Raw genomic sequence first — 15568 nt, 5'->3', positions numbered from 1 at the left:
TGGGTAATCCTCCTGACAAACAGGAGGTCGCTGTACCGAAGCCAGAGTTAGATCTTCTTATTCACAAATTTGCTCATGAGTCTTTTTCACTCCAGACATTGACTGATTAACCTCTGTTCTGTTGGGTTGTTGGGAATAACTTGTTAAGTGCCTGAGGGAACTGCTTTTCCAGAGTTGGTCTTCAAGACAGGATTGATTAAATCTCTCTTTGGTGCAAAATGACCCAACTCAGACCCAGAAAACTTTAGTAGGCATATGGTTTCTGTAGTGGCTTTGTTTTTGCATGTTCATTTGGTGAAGCTGAAAGAATTTTAACCATTTAGGATTTCATTTTTAAATGAAATTTCCTTAAAGAGAAGCTGAGGAGTATAATTTTAAAAAACCATTTAAAATATATTTATAGATGTAATGCCTGATTATCATTTTTAAAAAGAGAAGAAAATGCAGATGAACTAATATTAGCAGCATAAAAAGTGAAAGTGAAAGTGAAGTCGCTCAGTGGTGTCCTACTCTTCACGACCCCATGGACTGCAGCCTACCAGGCTCCTCCATCCATGGGATTTTCCAGGCAAGAGGACTGGAGTGGGTCGCCATTGCCTTCTCCATTCTGCTACTAGGTTCCCAAATAATAAAGAAACAAACTCAAAAGCAGCATAAAAAGTGATCTATAATTGTAACTGTGTTTTCTTTTTTTTTTTGTTTGCACACATTTTTTTTCCCCTAGAGAATACACACACACACACACACACACACACACACACACACACACACACACACACACACACACACACACACACACACACACACAGACTTACAAAAATATTTCTTTTTTTTTTTTTAAAGACATAGTTGATGTCTTATAGCAACTTTTTTTCACTTAACGTATCATAGACTCCTTTCTATGGCAAGGAGATCTTCATTATAAATATAGATAATGATAAATCTTCATGATAAGTGTAGATCTTCACTATAATTTTCCATGAATGTATTCAATGGCTATACCATAGTTTTGCTAATCACTTGATTAATTTTTGAATGAGATCTGAGTTAGTATAGGTTTTCACTTTTTAAAACCTGTAGTGGTTGGCATACTTGTCCATGTATCTTTTTTGCAGCCCCAGTTTGTTTTCTAAATTCTCAGAAGAAGAATCACAAGGTAAAAGGACATGAATGCTTTATGTGTCAGTTTTTAATTGTCAAAAATCTTAAAATTATTTTCAGTACTATTTAACAATATGGAGAAATCATTAGCTACCATTTGCTTATGTGCAAGGAGTGGTGCTAAGCCTTTTGTGCACACCTCATCTATTTAATAATCAGAACCACTCCCTGGAGCAGGTGGTAGCTATTTTGTGGATGAGAAGATGGAGGCTTGGTAACCTAACTTGCCCAAGTTGACATAGCTGGAAAGTATTGTGTGGATTCAAACATAGGTCTCTTTGATTCCAAATTCTGTGTCCTTTTTTTTATTTTACTTCAGAGGAAGAACATGTTCACTATAGAAACTTTAAGCAATCTAGATAAAAAGTCACTTGTAATTATATTATCTAAAAATAACCACTGTCAAATCATCACTCTATATACATCTTTTCTTTTCTGAATGCATATATTGTGCCCTCTCACATTGAGGGGGGAAAAAAGGTCTGAAAAGTGCTGCTTATATAATACTTGTCAGTTTTTATGTCTAGAGCAATTTCATTTAAGGCTGTAGTTGGTAGAATATTGATATTTTACCAGAATCCCCATTTTAAAATCTGATATTCACTGAAAGTGTCATTATATTTTTTGCAGAGGGTTTTAATTTAAGGTAAAGCATCCTTTTTGGACTTAAGAAAATATTTTTTGATGTAATTAGTAAACTTGATCCAGTTACAGTGAAATCCTGGCACATTCTTTTTTCTTTTTTGAGTTGAGAAACCCTATGTTTCCTGGGGAGGCTGAAAGTCGTTTAAGGGTGTCTGTTAGTAGAAAAGGTATACTTTTAAGAAATTAACACTCAAATAACTGTTGCTAGGATGTAGTAAAAGGAAGCCCTAAAATCTTGGGATCTGGCAGAAAGCATTATAACAGTCTTAAGTATGTGTTGTGTCAGCAGAGACTAACTAGGAATTCCTTTCAACCACCTTTGTTCACATTTTTTTTGATGGGTTGGAAGGTTTTGGTTAATAAACTTGACTAATGTAGCAATAGGACAAATTCGATTTCAAATTTTTTTCAAAAAATCCCCCAAATTCCCAGGTGGCAGTGTCCTTCTCATTTCTACCTTAGAAAGAAAGTAAAAGCACAGAGAAAGACAGCTTGGAACAGAGAATCCCAACAATTTGAAGCGTCACCTGGCTCATTTAAGGAGAGAAGCTCAAGGTGTAGAGCCTGAGCCGGTTGAAGCCTGGCTCTGCCCCTAACTGGCTGTATTGTTGTTCAATCGGTCAGTCATATCCGACTCTGCGACCCCAGCAGCACGCCAGGCCTCTCTGTCCTTCACGATCTCGCCAAGTTTGCCCAAGTTCATGTCCATTGCATTGGTTAACTGGCTGTGTTAACTTATACCAGTTCCTCAACTTCTCTCAGCGTCAAAAGGGGGAAAGTAGGATACACATTGCAGGCATTTGGTGAGGATTACAGATATTATAGCACAGTGTAAAAAAGCCTGCCTGGCAATGCAGGAGACACAAGAGATGTGGCTTGGATCCCTGAGAGGGGAAGCTCCCCTGGAGGAGGAAATGGCAGCCTACTCCAATATTCTTGCCTGGGAAATCCCGTGGACAGAGGAGCCTGGTGGGCTACAGTCCATGGGGTCACAGAGTCGGGCATGACTGGGCAACTGAGCATACACAACCGAGGTTTTTTTAGGAAGTGTCTTGCAGTGTTGGGCACATTAACAGGTGTTACCAGAGAGCAGATACTCTGATTATATTTTTATCATTGGAGAACCTAAGAAACATATTTTATTGCTTTCCAATTTGCCTGCCTATATTGCCGTTTTAACTTTTAATAAAGAATGGGTGGATTGGTCATTTGACTTCACTGTTCTGAAGTTTCCTAATTTTAAATGGGGGGCTGGGAAGAGATGCATTTTTCAGAGTCCTTTCTGAACATCTTTCTGGTCAGCGCCAGGGCTCTGCTTGAGCTTTATGATGCCAGGGCTCCATCTAGCGGCCAGATGGAGGAAGGTTTGTTTGAGTGCTCCATCCACTCACACTCCACATTGCTAAAACCAGTCCCCTATCAGAAGCATCTGAACACAGTAAAAACACCCACAAACAGTTGTATAGAAGTCAGAGGATATTGTCATTGTTGGTTATAACTTTTTTGAAACACTTTTTGAGGATTTTTAAGATATATGCTCACCAACTCTAGGAGGTGCAGCCCTTAATGTTCATATAATGTCCCTTTTTCTAACATAGAATGGAGTTGGGTTTTGCCTGAAATCAGCCCCAGCACAGGCCCTGGAATCTGACTGTCCCATCGCTAGGTTGTGTCCGACTCTTTTGTGACCCCATGGGCCATAGCCCACCAGACTCTTCTGTCTACGGGATTTCCCAGGCAAGAATCCTGGAGTAGGTTGCCATTTCCTTCTCAAGGGGATCTTCCCGACCCAGGGATCGAACCCAAAGCTCCTGCCGTGACAGGCAGATTCTTTACTGCTGAGCTGTTAGGGAAGCCTGTTTATTCCTATTATCAACGGTAAACTGAAAACATTCATTTGGGAATCTGACTGCTAGGGTTCAAACGCTGCCTCTGTCTCTTCCCAGCATGAGTCAGTTCACTTTTCCAGGCATTGGTAACTGAGTAATTGTAAGGTTTATTGAGATGATATACATGAAACACTTAGCTTAGGGACTGGCATATAAAAGTGCTCAATATATGTTAGGTATGATTATTACCATTATTGTTATTTTTTTCAATGCCCTATTGCCAAATCTGGATACTTGTTCAGTGTTCTTCTCTCAAAAGATACACATAGTTTCTCTTAATAGCAGATTTAGGTATATTATCTGTAATGCTGTTTACTCATGATGGAAATTCATATATGAAGAGAGAAGATCTCACAGCTTTGGTGGAGGAGGGGAGGGACAGTACCAAATGAACCATTAGCACACTTCATGACAGGTGCTATCATGGAGGTGCCAAGTGTGCTAGGAAGCCAGGGTCAGAAGCCCTTGTCAGCCCATCATACCACGGGAAGGTTCCCATGCCATGAATTCATGAACCCATGAATCCTTCCCATTCCTTACACAATAGAAGAGCTCTTGTTATTTCCCCCTTTAGGCCGGGAAATGATTTGAGCACATAAACCAACTAGGGAAACAGATCTGGTTTTTTTTCCTAAGTTGAAAAGCATCTGTTTTCTCTAAATGTGTGTAAGTCACTGTTTCTACACAGAAGATTATAAATAAGCTCTGTATTGTTTGCTACAAAGTAGCATGGTTTGTGAAAAGCATGTATTTGGGCTGTGTTAGGCCTATCTGCCAGTTCTGCCTCCATCCCTTGTGTGACCTTGGCCAAGTGTACCAGTTAGGGCTCTTGACTGAAGGCAGCAGAACTCTGGTAAATTAAACCAAAAAGGCATATTGGAATTATACTTGGGAGCTCACAGCCTCCAAGGGAAGGCTGGAAAATGAGGTTTAGGAAATGAGCAGGATCTAAGATCATGTCTCGGCAGGATCCAGGCAGGACTGGAAACCACTTTATCTCAAATAGGAGGAAGGGATGTGATAGAAGGAATTTGCTAGAAAGTGTTAGTTGCTCAGTTGTGTCCAACTCTTTGGAATCACATGGACTGTAACCCTCCAGGCTTCTCTGTCCAAGGAATTCTCCAGGCAAATATACTGGAGTGGGTTGCCATTTCCTCTTTCAGGGGCAACTACCACACAACTGCACTCATTTCATAGGCTAGCAAAGTAATGCTCAAAATTCTCCAAGCCTAGGCTTCAACAGTATGTGAACCAAGAACTTTCAGATGTTCACGCTGGATTTAGAAAAGGCAGAGGAACCAGAGATCAAATTGCCAACACGCATTGGATCATAGGAAAAGCAAGAGAATTCCAGAAAAACATCCATTTCTGCTTCATTGACTACGCTAAAGGTTTTGACTATGTGGATCACAAAAAATTGTGGAAAATTCCTAAAGAAGACCACCTTACCTGCCTCCTGAGAAAACTGTATGCAGGTCAAGAAGCAACAGTTAGAACTGAACATGGAACAATGAACTGGTTCCAAATTGGGAAAGAAGTATGTCAAGGCTGTATATTGTCACCCTGCTTATTTAACTTATATGCAGAGTACATCATGAGAAATGCTGGGCTGAATGAAGCACAAGCTGGAATCAAGATTGCAGGGAGAAATACCAATAACCTCAGATATGCAGATGACACCACCCTTATGGCAAAAAGTGAAGAGGAACTAAAGAGTCTCTTGATGAAGGTGAAAGAGGAGAGTGAAAAAGCTGGCTAGAATCTTAACATTCAAAATATGAAAATCATGGCATCCAGTCCCATCACTTCATGGCAAATAGATGGGGGAAGCAATGGGAACAGTGACAGACTTTATTTTCTTGGATTCCAAAATCACTGCAGATGGTGAGATGAAATTAAAAGATGTTTCTTCCTTGGAAGAAAAGCTATGACAAACGTAGACAGCAAACTAAAAAACAGAGACATTACTTTGCTGACAAAGGTCCGAATAGTCAAACTTATGGTTTTTCCAGTAGTAATGTATGCATGTGAGAGTTGGACCATAGAGAAGGCTGAGCATTGAAGAACTGATGCTTTTGAACTGTGGTGTTGAAGAAGACTTTTGAGTGTCCCTTGGATTGCAAGGAGATCAAATCAGTCAGTCCTAAAGGAAATCAATCCTGAATATTCATTGGAGGGACTGATGCTGGAGCTGAAGCTCCAATACTTTGGCCACCTGATGGGACCAGCTGACTCATTAGAAAAGACCCTGATGCTGGGAAAGATTGAAGGCAAGAGGAGAAGAGGACGACAGAGAATGAGATGGTTGGATGACTCAATGAACATGAGTTTGAGCAGGCTCCAGGAGATGGTGAAGGACAAGGAAGCCTGGCATACTGCAGTCCATGGGATTGCAAAGAGTTGGACATGACTGAGCGACTGAACAACAACTTCCAGAGGATCTTCCCAGCGTAGGGATGAAACTCGGGTCTCCAGCTTTGCAGATAGATTCTTTATCTTCCGAGCCACCAGGGAAGCCCAAGGAATTTGCTAGAAAGAAAGTTGAAAAGTAAAAGGGCAACACTGAAAAAAACAAACCAGCATATTCAGGAAGTTATTGCCTTTAAGGGCCAGGGTTAGGGGAACAGAAAGGAAAATGTGAGACCAGCAACCTGGGAGCTCTAAAGGGCTGGTGCTTGCACTTGGGGCCTGAGGAGTGGGGACCGTGAGGCTCGGCTGGTGCTGGGAGTGCCTCTCTTCTGCAGAAGCCATGCTGGCAGGAAAACAGAAGGTGTCTCTTCCTCCTCTGGCCTCCAGTTGTTCCAGTTGTGTTTTAGTGCCTCCCATTTTTCAAACTGACAGGAAGCCAGTGGGAGAGGTAGTTTGGGAAGTGTTTCATGTATACCCAAGCCTCTTGTTGGCTTGCAACTGAGAGAAAATAGGAAACAGCCAGCATATTCGAGGTTCGAGACAGCAGGAGACACAGCCAAGGACACAGTGCAGAAAATGCTGGTTCGCCTTGCTGGCTGCTGCTGCCCACCACACTTGGAGTCCTGAGTGGTGAATGAGTCCTGAATGAGATCATCTCCCTTGGTGTGCCCTGAATGGGTTACAGCCGTGGAAATCAGTGTGCTGAGAACTGAGTCCCTTTAACCCCTGGGGCCACTAGGTAAGGCTTGCAGTGGTCAGAGCCCCCAGTGGTCACCTTCGTGATTGGCCAAGTGTCGGTCATGCGTAGGGCTTCCCAGGTGGCACCAGTCGTAAAGAATCCACCTGCCAATGAAGGAGATGTAAGAGACAGGGGTTCCATCCCAGGGTTGGGAAAATCCCCTGCAGGAGGGCATGGCAACCCACTACAGTATTCTTGCCTGGAGAATCCCATGGACAGAGGAGCCTGGCGGGCTACAGCCCACAGAGTCACAAAGGACACGACTGGAGTGACTTAGCACGCACGCACAGGTCATGCATCTGTAACCCAGCTCCCAGCAAGAGTCACATGGTGCTGGACCCACTCACAATAGAAGGTATTCGGAGGCTGACCACCTGTTTGCCTCAAAAGAGAAAATCTCTCTTAAACTGATTACTCAACCTCTTTTAGTTAACTGTTACATGGGGTTTACTATTTTTATCTTAATAGGTTGTTCTGAGGATTAAAAGAACTTACATGCACTCGTGACTTGTACATAGTAGGTGTTTAGTATACTCTTTAGTGGGGGAATGCACTGTAGGTTAAAACTATACATCTGGCAAAAAGGCTTTAACTGTAGTTCAAAAGTATTTGTCAAGAGGAAGAAAAAACACAAGTCCTCCCAGGCCTAGTGAGCACCCTGAGGGCCTCATGAATGCCTTTGTTTTTGGCTTGGAGGGCGCCTGCTCCTGGGATTTGAATCCTAAGAGGTTGAGGTTTTGAACTGTTAAAGAGTTTCTTTACAATACTCAGATTTTTTTTTTTTCTTTTCTCCCTCCGATGGTGTTTTTCTCCAGTTATTCAGATGGCCGCTTTTAGGAAGGTGCTTCGACCTCACCCTCTCCAGAAATGCACTTTCTTCCTAAGCTCTGTTGAGACTGATCTCTATCGTGAAGGGTGTTCGTGTTCCTGGGTTACATGAGACGACCTACGTGCCTTTTGCTTACAACTCCTGCTTCCCTTTAGGTTATCCTCTTCACGCCCCCGAAGCCTACTTTCCTTATTTCAAAAAGCATAACGTGACGGCGGTCGTGAGGCTGAACAAAAAGATCTACGAGGCGAAGCGCTTCACGGACGCCGGCTTCGAGCACTACGACCTCTTCTTCATCGACGGCAGCACGCCCAGCGACAACATCGTGCGGAGGTTCCTGAATATCTGCGAAAACACCGAGGGGGCGATCGCCGTCCACTGCAAAGGTGCGAGAGGGCGGCCTCGGTGGGCGCTGGCAGGGGCGAGACCGAGGGCAGCACAGCGGGCGAAGTAAAGCCAGTTAGCTTCTGAGGAAACAAACGGGTTTGGTTTCAGAACCCTGGAACACAAGCCCAGTTAAGTAAGCTCTTCCTGGAGAAAGTGTTGCCTGGATGTGGGCAGTCGGTGGTGTGTGGCTTTCTGGACACAGCAGTTTTTGTGGCCTCACCTTTCCCAATTCATGTTCGCTGACACTCGGTACCACGAGGAGGGGAGATCACAGAAGCAGCGTCACCAACCGTTGTCAGGAGGCAAGGGGTGTTTGTTGTCTCCACCCACTTAATATATAATGCTCCCATTATATGGCCCGGCTCTCTGGAGCTCTATTTAGCCTGCCGCTCCCGGCCCCAGCGCAGCTGGTAACAGGAGACCCCAGTTCGATTCCTGGGTTGGGAATAACCCCTGGGGAAGGGATAGGGTACCCACTCCAGTATTCTTGGGCTTCCCTGGTGGCCCAGATGGTAAAGAATCCGCCTGCAATGCCAGACTCCTGGGTTCAATCCCTGGATTGGGAAGATCCCCTGGAGGAGGGCATGACAACCCACTCCTGTATTCTTGCCTGGAGAAACTCCATGGACAGAGGAGCCTGGCGGCCTACAGTACATGGGGTTGCAGAGTCGGAAACGATTAAGTGACTAAGTACACAGCATCCCTCCCCCCATTAGTCTTTAGCATCATGGAACCGAATGTCTTCCCCATTGCTCGGGAGCGGTAATGTCCTTGGCTGGCTCATCCCTAGCTTCCTTGCCACAGGTGTGTAACTGCTTGTGAATGACGGAAAGGCTTGTGTAAATGCATCTCTGGCCTCCAGGAGAAGGTACTTCGGGACAGGAGTCGCCAGATTGGCAAATAAAAATACAAGATGCCCAGTTAAGTTTGAATTTTAGATAAACAGTGAGTCCTTTTTTTTTTTTTTTTTTTTTTTTAGCATGTCTCAAATATTGCACCAAACATATATTCTGTATTTTACCTGGCAACCATGTGTCAGCTACTCAGAAAATATGAAATAATCTTTGCTTTAAGCCTAGTTGTTGGGCTTTGAGGAGGCTCGCATTGTAGATTTTCCAGCAGGGTGGAAGGTATTTTACCGGGGTCTTTGGTTTCAGCGAGGAGAAGCCGTTTCGGCCATCAAAGGCGGAGCCTCTCGTTGCTCGCATGCGGCTTCTCGTACTGCCGCTGGGTGGTGCTGTTCTCCGGGGTTGCGTCTGAGAACCCGGTTTCCGCGGCGTTTTATGCAGATTGTCTAGTAGGTGTTGGGGATTGATTGTACTGTTCTTTTCCTGTGCCTAGTGCTGCTGTAACTGACTTATTCAGACGAGCATGGCCTTGGTTCTGACAGAAATTAAAATACCGTTTTGTAGGCCCTTGTTTCTATGTTTAAGCGTTGAGTAGGTGGAGGTACTTTGCTGAAAATGTGAGCAGCACCTGAAAGCTGCATTTTGCGAGAGGCCTGGCGATGGAAACGAGCTGCATGTGGCCCCGGGTTCAGCTGGGGGCTCCTGGGTTGGGTCAGGCTGCCTCCGCGTGCACGGAAACCCCTCCCTCCCCTCCGCGTTTCTCAGCAGGATGGGGCCCCCGGCTGGCTGGATTTCCTGTCTCCGGGGTGGTGAGGGAGTGGGAGGGTGTCTCTGCTAGGAAGGTGTCTCTAGACGGGTGCTCTGCGTTTTGCCCAGGTCACGGCGGGGTGGCGGGGCTCTGGCTTTCCCCCGTGTGATCCCTGCGGCACCTGGCTTTGCCTCTCCATCCCATTTTGTTCAAGATTGCCTAGACCCGAGGCAAAGCCTGCATTTCTCATGCCGTTGGCCAGCTTTAGTATGCGTAGGGTGCGCGTCCACCAATGTGACTGGAAGGGACTTGAGCATCCGCACATTTTAGAATCCGCGGGGATTCCAGAACCAGCCCCTCGCGGACACCAGGAGACCACTGAATGTCAACTCTCGGTGGAACTCCAAAGCTAATGAGAATAGGGCAGTTGCTAACGTTTAGTAGGAGCTATTCACATGCTCTCTTTCAAAGCTTACTTTTGTGTCGTAAAAAGCAGTATTTCTTACGGGATTAGTTTGCCCTTATTTCCTAATCAGTTAGTTTTACGGTTGCCAAGGCATGTAGTTTCTCAGCCTGTTGTGTCTTCGTGGTTTAGTTGCTAAGCTATGTCCGACTCTTGTGATCCCGTGGACTGTGGCCTGTCAGGTTTCTCTGTCCATGGGATTCTCCAGGCAAGAATACTGGAGTGGGTTGCCATTTCTTTCTCCAGAGGATCTTCCCGACCCAGGAATCGAACCAGGTCTCCTGCATTGCAGGCAGATGATTTACCAGTTGAGCTATGTTATGTCTTGGATTGACAGATTCAGGGGAGGGGAAATGCAAAGCTTTCATTAAAACTGGGCATATCTCTTGATGTTATTCCTCACCTAAGAAACGTTGGGAACATAAGATGCTCTGGTGTTAAACATTCTTTTTACAGGTATTCTCTTTATTATATCCTTGAGCTGTAATTGTCGACCTTGTAAGGAATATTTTAAGAAATACATATATTTTATATTGCAGGTTTTTAAAAAATATATTTTAATCAGAACCTTTAGCATTGAAGTCAGTTCTTGTATATGAAGGTCACATCTACAGGTGGTGACATTTTTTTGAGTTATTTCATTTGCTTCCACTTGTACACACATGTAGGATTCTTTCACAAGGATTACACCTTTGATTTAATTACAGCTGTAATGCTCTTAATAGCATACTTAGCTACTATAGGCCTGTTAATTATTTTGACATCTGCCCTAATTAAGTCAGTTTAATTTCCTGGGAATTAAAACAGCACAGAGCATTTTAATTGAATTCTGAGGAGGAGGGAGAGAGACTTATCCGATGTCAAATGAACTTTGGTAGCTGCTGAAAAGAGAATGACTATTTCATGCCTCAATGTAAAGTACTAAAAATAGAGATAAACTGGAAACTAATTTTCTGGGAATGTGCAAGGTCTTATAACTATTGAGTATCTGCAGCTTGCCTTCTGGTTGATAAAACAAATGGCCATGATTTTGTGAAGTTTTCCAGCACAGATAATCATTAAACAATGGCAACATTGTGATGTTCCACTATGTGATTTTTGATGATCCGTAGGGGTTTCAGAAAACGCCTGAAGCTGTAAGGCAATCAGGATTTAACTTGGTATAAATAGAAGACTTTTCAGCATCTTCTCTCCCTGTGCCAGGGAGCCCTTTAATTATGAATGCTTTAAAAAATTTGTTAAAGTTTTTATAGAAACTTAGTGAACTGTTCCTATTCTGTTGGGTTGTGGTAAGAGCTCCTGACTATTGAGTGCTAAGTAGGTTCTTTTTATAGATCTAAATTATAGACTCTTTAAAAGGGGAAGCAACTTTTAGTTTTAGAGAAATTTGAAAAATTTCTGTGCCATCTTTTTCTTTTTGGTTGTGAGTTTGTGTGATGAAGAGCCTAACCAAGGGAGCAGGTAACCTCCTGCATGGGAGGGATACAGGGGGAGACAGTGTTATCTTGTAGAGAAGGCCATCTTCTCCCCAGGCCGAGACCCAGATTGGTGACTTAAAGGAGTACTCTGGAAACCCACTGGGCTTCCTGCCTCAGGCTGTCCAGCTGTATTGTATCAACATGATTACGGGTTCAGTAGTCTTGTCAGATGTCTGAGGACTTAACAACTCTGCAGAAACCTAACATATTCACTCTGGGCACAAACATGAAAGCTAATATTTTTTATATTAAAGGAAGAGAGTCCTACTGAGACCATGATTAAGCTTCGCTCTTTTCTAAAGAATGTTGATGTTTGGGGGCAAAATGTACTTCGGATGAAAACAGGACACACACACACACACACACACACAAACCTTATCTAATAAAATAGTGTAAACATAATTTTTAAAAACAAAGAGTTAATGGGAAGGGAATGCCAGGCATCCATAAACTTGAGCTTGATTGTAATTTCATTGCATTTTTGATATGTATCCTCAACCTCAGGTGATATTACCCTAAAGGGAGAAAAATTTGTTTTGGGGTGGTAAACAAATGTTTTCCTTTTCTGTGTAAAGAACACATTTATACACAGTACACATAGAAATATGCGATCTGTCTGTGACAGTAAAATTTCATGGGGGACAATTAGGAAAAAAAATGCCTAGAGAGGCTCTTGGCTGGGCAAAGATTGAGAAACACTGATTTAGAGAGATCCCTTTTTACATTTCCACATTTTTGAGACTAGGATGGATCTTAAAACTGATTGCGTATCATAGTTTAATTTTTTTCTCAGTGGAACTTAAATAATGGTGTGTGTCACACCATTAGATGACATGTTTTGTTTTGGTTTTTTTTGCTGAAAAATTGTATATTTCCAAATGCTGAGGAGATTAGAGAAGATTGTCTTTATTATTTGAAAAATGATAGGAAAAGCTACAAAAGGACACCTCCTTTAGAGCTGGGGAGATTCTGAAACATAAAAATCAAGCCACCAAGTTTTTCCTGTTTCCTTTTCTAACTACATGTTTTCACGGATGACATTATACCAGTTTTCCAGGCTAAAAGTATCAGTTGCCTTTCACCTTCCGAGTGACCCAATCAGAATGTCTTTCTAACTCAGCTCTTCCTTGTTATCACTGTCTCTCCCTGCCTCTGCCTGGCAGCCAGCCTTCCTCCTGCCCCAGCCTTCCTGCTCCTCTCTCTGGCTTCCATCTCTGACTTTTCCCATCCTGGAAGTATGCTGCTGCCTCACCCAGCTGCTTTTATCATGTCAATTTCTTTGTCCCCAAATATATGGTGGTTTTATTTAGGGCGTTTTGTTGGTTAAAGGAAAAATCAGATATTTATATGATAATAGCTGTATGTTTATTATTAATAGTTGATAATATCATGAATTCCTAAATGAGCTGAATTTTGCTCGTTAGAGCCTCATCTACATATATTTGAGGAATAATAGCATATATATGCACAAGGTGTGACCTAATCAGTGTGCAGATGGAGCGCTGTGCTTCTGAATCTGGAGAATCCTGAATACCTCAGCATCCTTAGTGTCTTCAGCCCACAATTGATAACCTGCCTTCCCTAAGTACAGGCTCCTCCACTTGACTCCGAGGTGCCCCTTAATCTGGCCCCTCCATACCCATCTGGCCTTATTTTCCACTCAACACACACTGACACATTCTCCAGGCCATCTGGCTTTCACTCATTGGACCCTTTGCTGAAATTGTCTGCAACCTTCCTATACTTTAGAGTCAGCTGAAGTCCTTGTCATCAATGACACATTCTTTGAAGACACCAGCAACTCACACAGTCCCTTTCTGTGAGAGCCTAGCTTCAGTTAAAACTTAACTTCTTCACTTGTTGGTTATTATTCTTGTGTCTACAACTATTTGATAAAGTATTGTGGTCAAAAATTATATCCTCTACTTGCTTATCTTCTTAATCTCTGAGCAAAGCCCTGACATGGGTAGCTGGTAGACAATCAGTCAATAAACATTTGACCAGCTGAATCAAATGTTTGAAAATAAAAGACAGAGCCACTGTGTCATTCTATAGGAAAAAAAGTATATGATAGCAAGAGATTAAGTAGTGGAAAAATAACTCAGCATAGTGCCTTACTCATAAGTGGTACTTAAATAAAAGTTTATAGTGCTGAGTTTAACTCCAAGAAGCCAGATATGGAAAGATTTAGAAAATGCTTATAAATAAGCATTAGTGGCTCAGTGCTGTATATCTCAAGAGAGCAGGCATCCTGCTTGTCTTCATGTTTCTGGCCCCAGCATCTGTCAGTGTCTCATACTCAGCGTTCTTAGTATTTGTAGAATGGAGTGACTGAGCAGATGAGCCAAAAGTGGAAAGAACTCTGGGATGACAGCAGAATCCCCAGGGAATTTTAGTCCCAAATTCCACAGTCATTTGTTATGCTAATATGAGTGAATTGATTAGTATCTTGGGCCTCAGTTCTAATGTATAAACAGCAAGTCACCGTATTTGAAAACTTTTTAGTTTGATCAAATTTTTGAGTATTTTGGGGACGGGGGAAGCCAGTGTAGATTTAAAAGAATTGTTTAAAATGTAAAGTCCTATCACTTTTGTTTCTCTGGAGAGAGGAAAAAAATAGCACAATTTGTGAAAACACTTTGAAGAATGTTTTGATCATGATAGTAACCAGTACTTCTTTGACAATAATTTCTAATTGTATTGATTTCTCCTACATAACAGAAATTGGGTTTGGCATAAGGAAAATAGCCTGACACAAAAGTTTTTGAAAAATGCCAGAGCCTCAGGAAATGAAACTTGAGCACTTCTGTTGGCTTGGTTCTTTCTCAGTGGACTGTATGTCCTCACTAGGGCGGTGACCACGTGTGTTTTATTCATCACCTTATCCCCAGCTTCTAGCACAACACCTGGCAGGTAGTAGCTGCTCCATCAGTGCGTGCTGGCTGAGGAAGTAATGAAATCCTGGTCTCTGAAAGAGTTACATAGAAGTTAGGACAACCTAATGGAAATAGTATTGAAACAGTCCTGGGCTAGGCAGCTGATGAGGTCAGATGATGCTTATGGTGTTGTCCTATTTGATTCTAGAATTCCTTATTCTACAGTAAATTTTTAAAAAAACCTCACCATTTAAATAGGTTTAAAAAATGACCATGATAATATAATCAGTTACACTTACTGACTCAGCATCGCATATACACAAACTGTTAACTGAAGGTTCATCTCAGCCTGGACTGGAGCTAAGGAGTGGGAGCATGGAGGCACGCCTGACAGCTGATATTTTGCAAGTGCTCATCTGGAACCAGCATTGCCTTAACAATGTTCACAAAGGTCTTTGGGAGTTGAACTGTCCATAATTTTCAAGACCCTTGCTCTTATATATATATATATATATATTTCCATATGTTTATTTTGATCATATGATCTGTGTTTTTTCTTGAGTTAGAATTATTATTTAGCCTATGATCATGTAAAAAGCATTACATTATTGCCGGGGTTTAAACATCTTGCCTTGTATTTCAAACCATAGCAATTTCTGGACATGGTATGATTTCAGTATGTTTGTGGATGTATTTGCTGAATTTTGTATTTCTTGTTCTTTTCCCCTCTCCTACAGCTGGTCTTGGAAGAACGGGGACCTTGATAGCCTGTTATGTCATGAAGCACTACAGGTTTACACATGCAGAAATAATTGCTTGGATCAGAATCTGCCGGCCCGGCTCTATTATAGGACCCCAGCAACACTTCCTGGAAGAGTAAGTATATTGTCTCCATTATTACATGGTGTCCTTGTTCTTGATTATTTCTGCCTCTTGTTGCCCAGTTGTGGACCCTGTCAAGCCCATGGCTGTGAAGTGGCTGCATTGTTAGAGAAGGCTGAGCCTTAGTCTAATGGAACATTGTTGATTTGACAGCTAATGCATTCTAACTTTGTACCTTTTATATCTCTTAGATCAGGTGAGAGTGAGAAGAAAA

General features: G+C 42.5%; 1 protein-coding gene across 6 annotated transcripts in view; it reads left to right on the top strand.

Moving 5' to 3' along the window:
- Positions 1–15568, top strand: part of CDC14A (cell division cycle 14A) — a 179865-nt gene that overhangs the window by 108273 nt on the left and 56024 nt on the right. For all 6 annotated transcript variants that reach the window (XM_043876111.1, XM_043876112.1, XM_043876109.1 and 3 more), the window contains 2 exons: positions 7828–8058; positions 15210–15348. In XM_043876111.1, coding sequence (XP_043732046.1) covers positions 7828–8058; positions 15210–15348 — 370 coding nt within the window. The remainder of the gene's footprint in view (positions 1–7827; positions 8059–15209; positions 15349–15568) is intronic.

The sequence above is a fragment of the Cervus elaphus genome, chromosome 20, assembly GCF_910594005.1.
Source record: "Cervus elaphus chromosome 20, mCerEla1.1, whole genome shotgun sequence".
Taxonomy (NCBI): Eukaryota; Metazoa; Chordata; class Mammalia; order Artiodactyla; family Cervidae; genus Cervus; species Cervus elaphus.
This window is presented reverse-complemented; position numbering and strand designations above follow the sequence as displayed.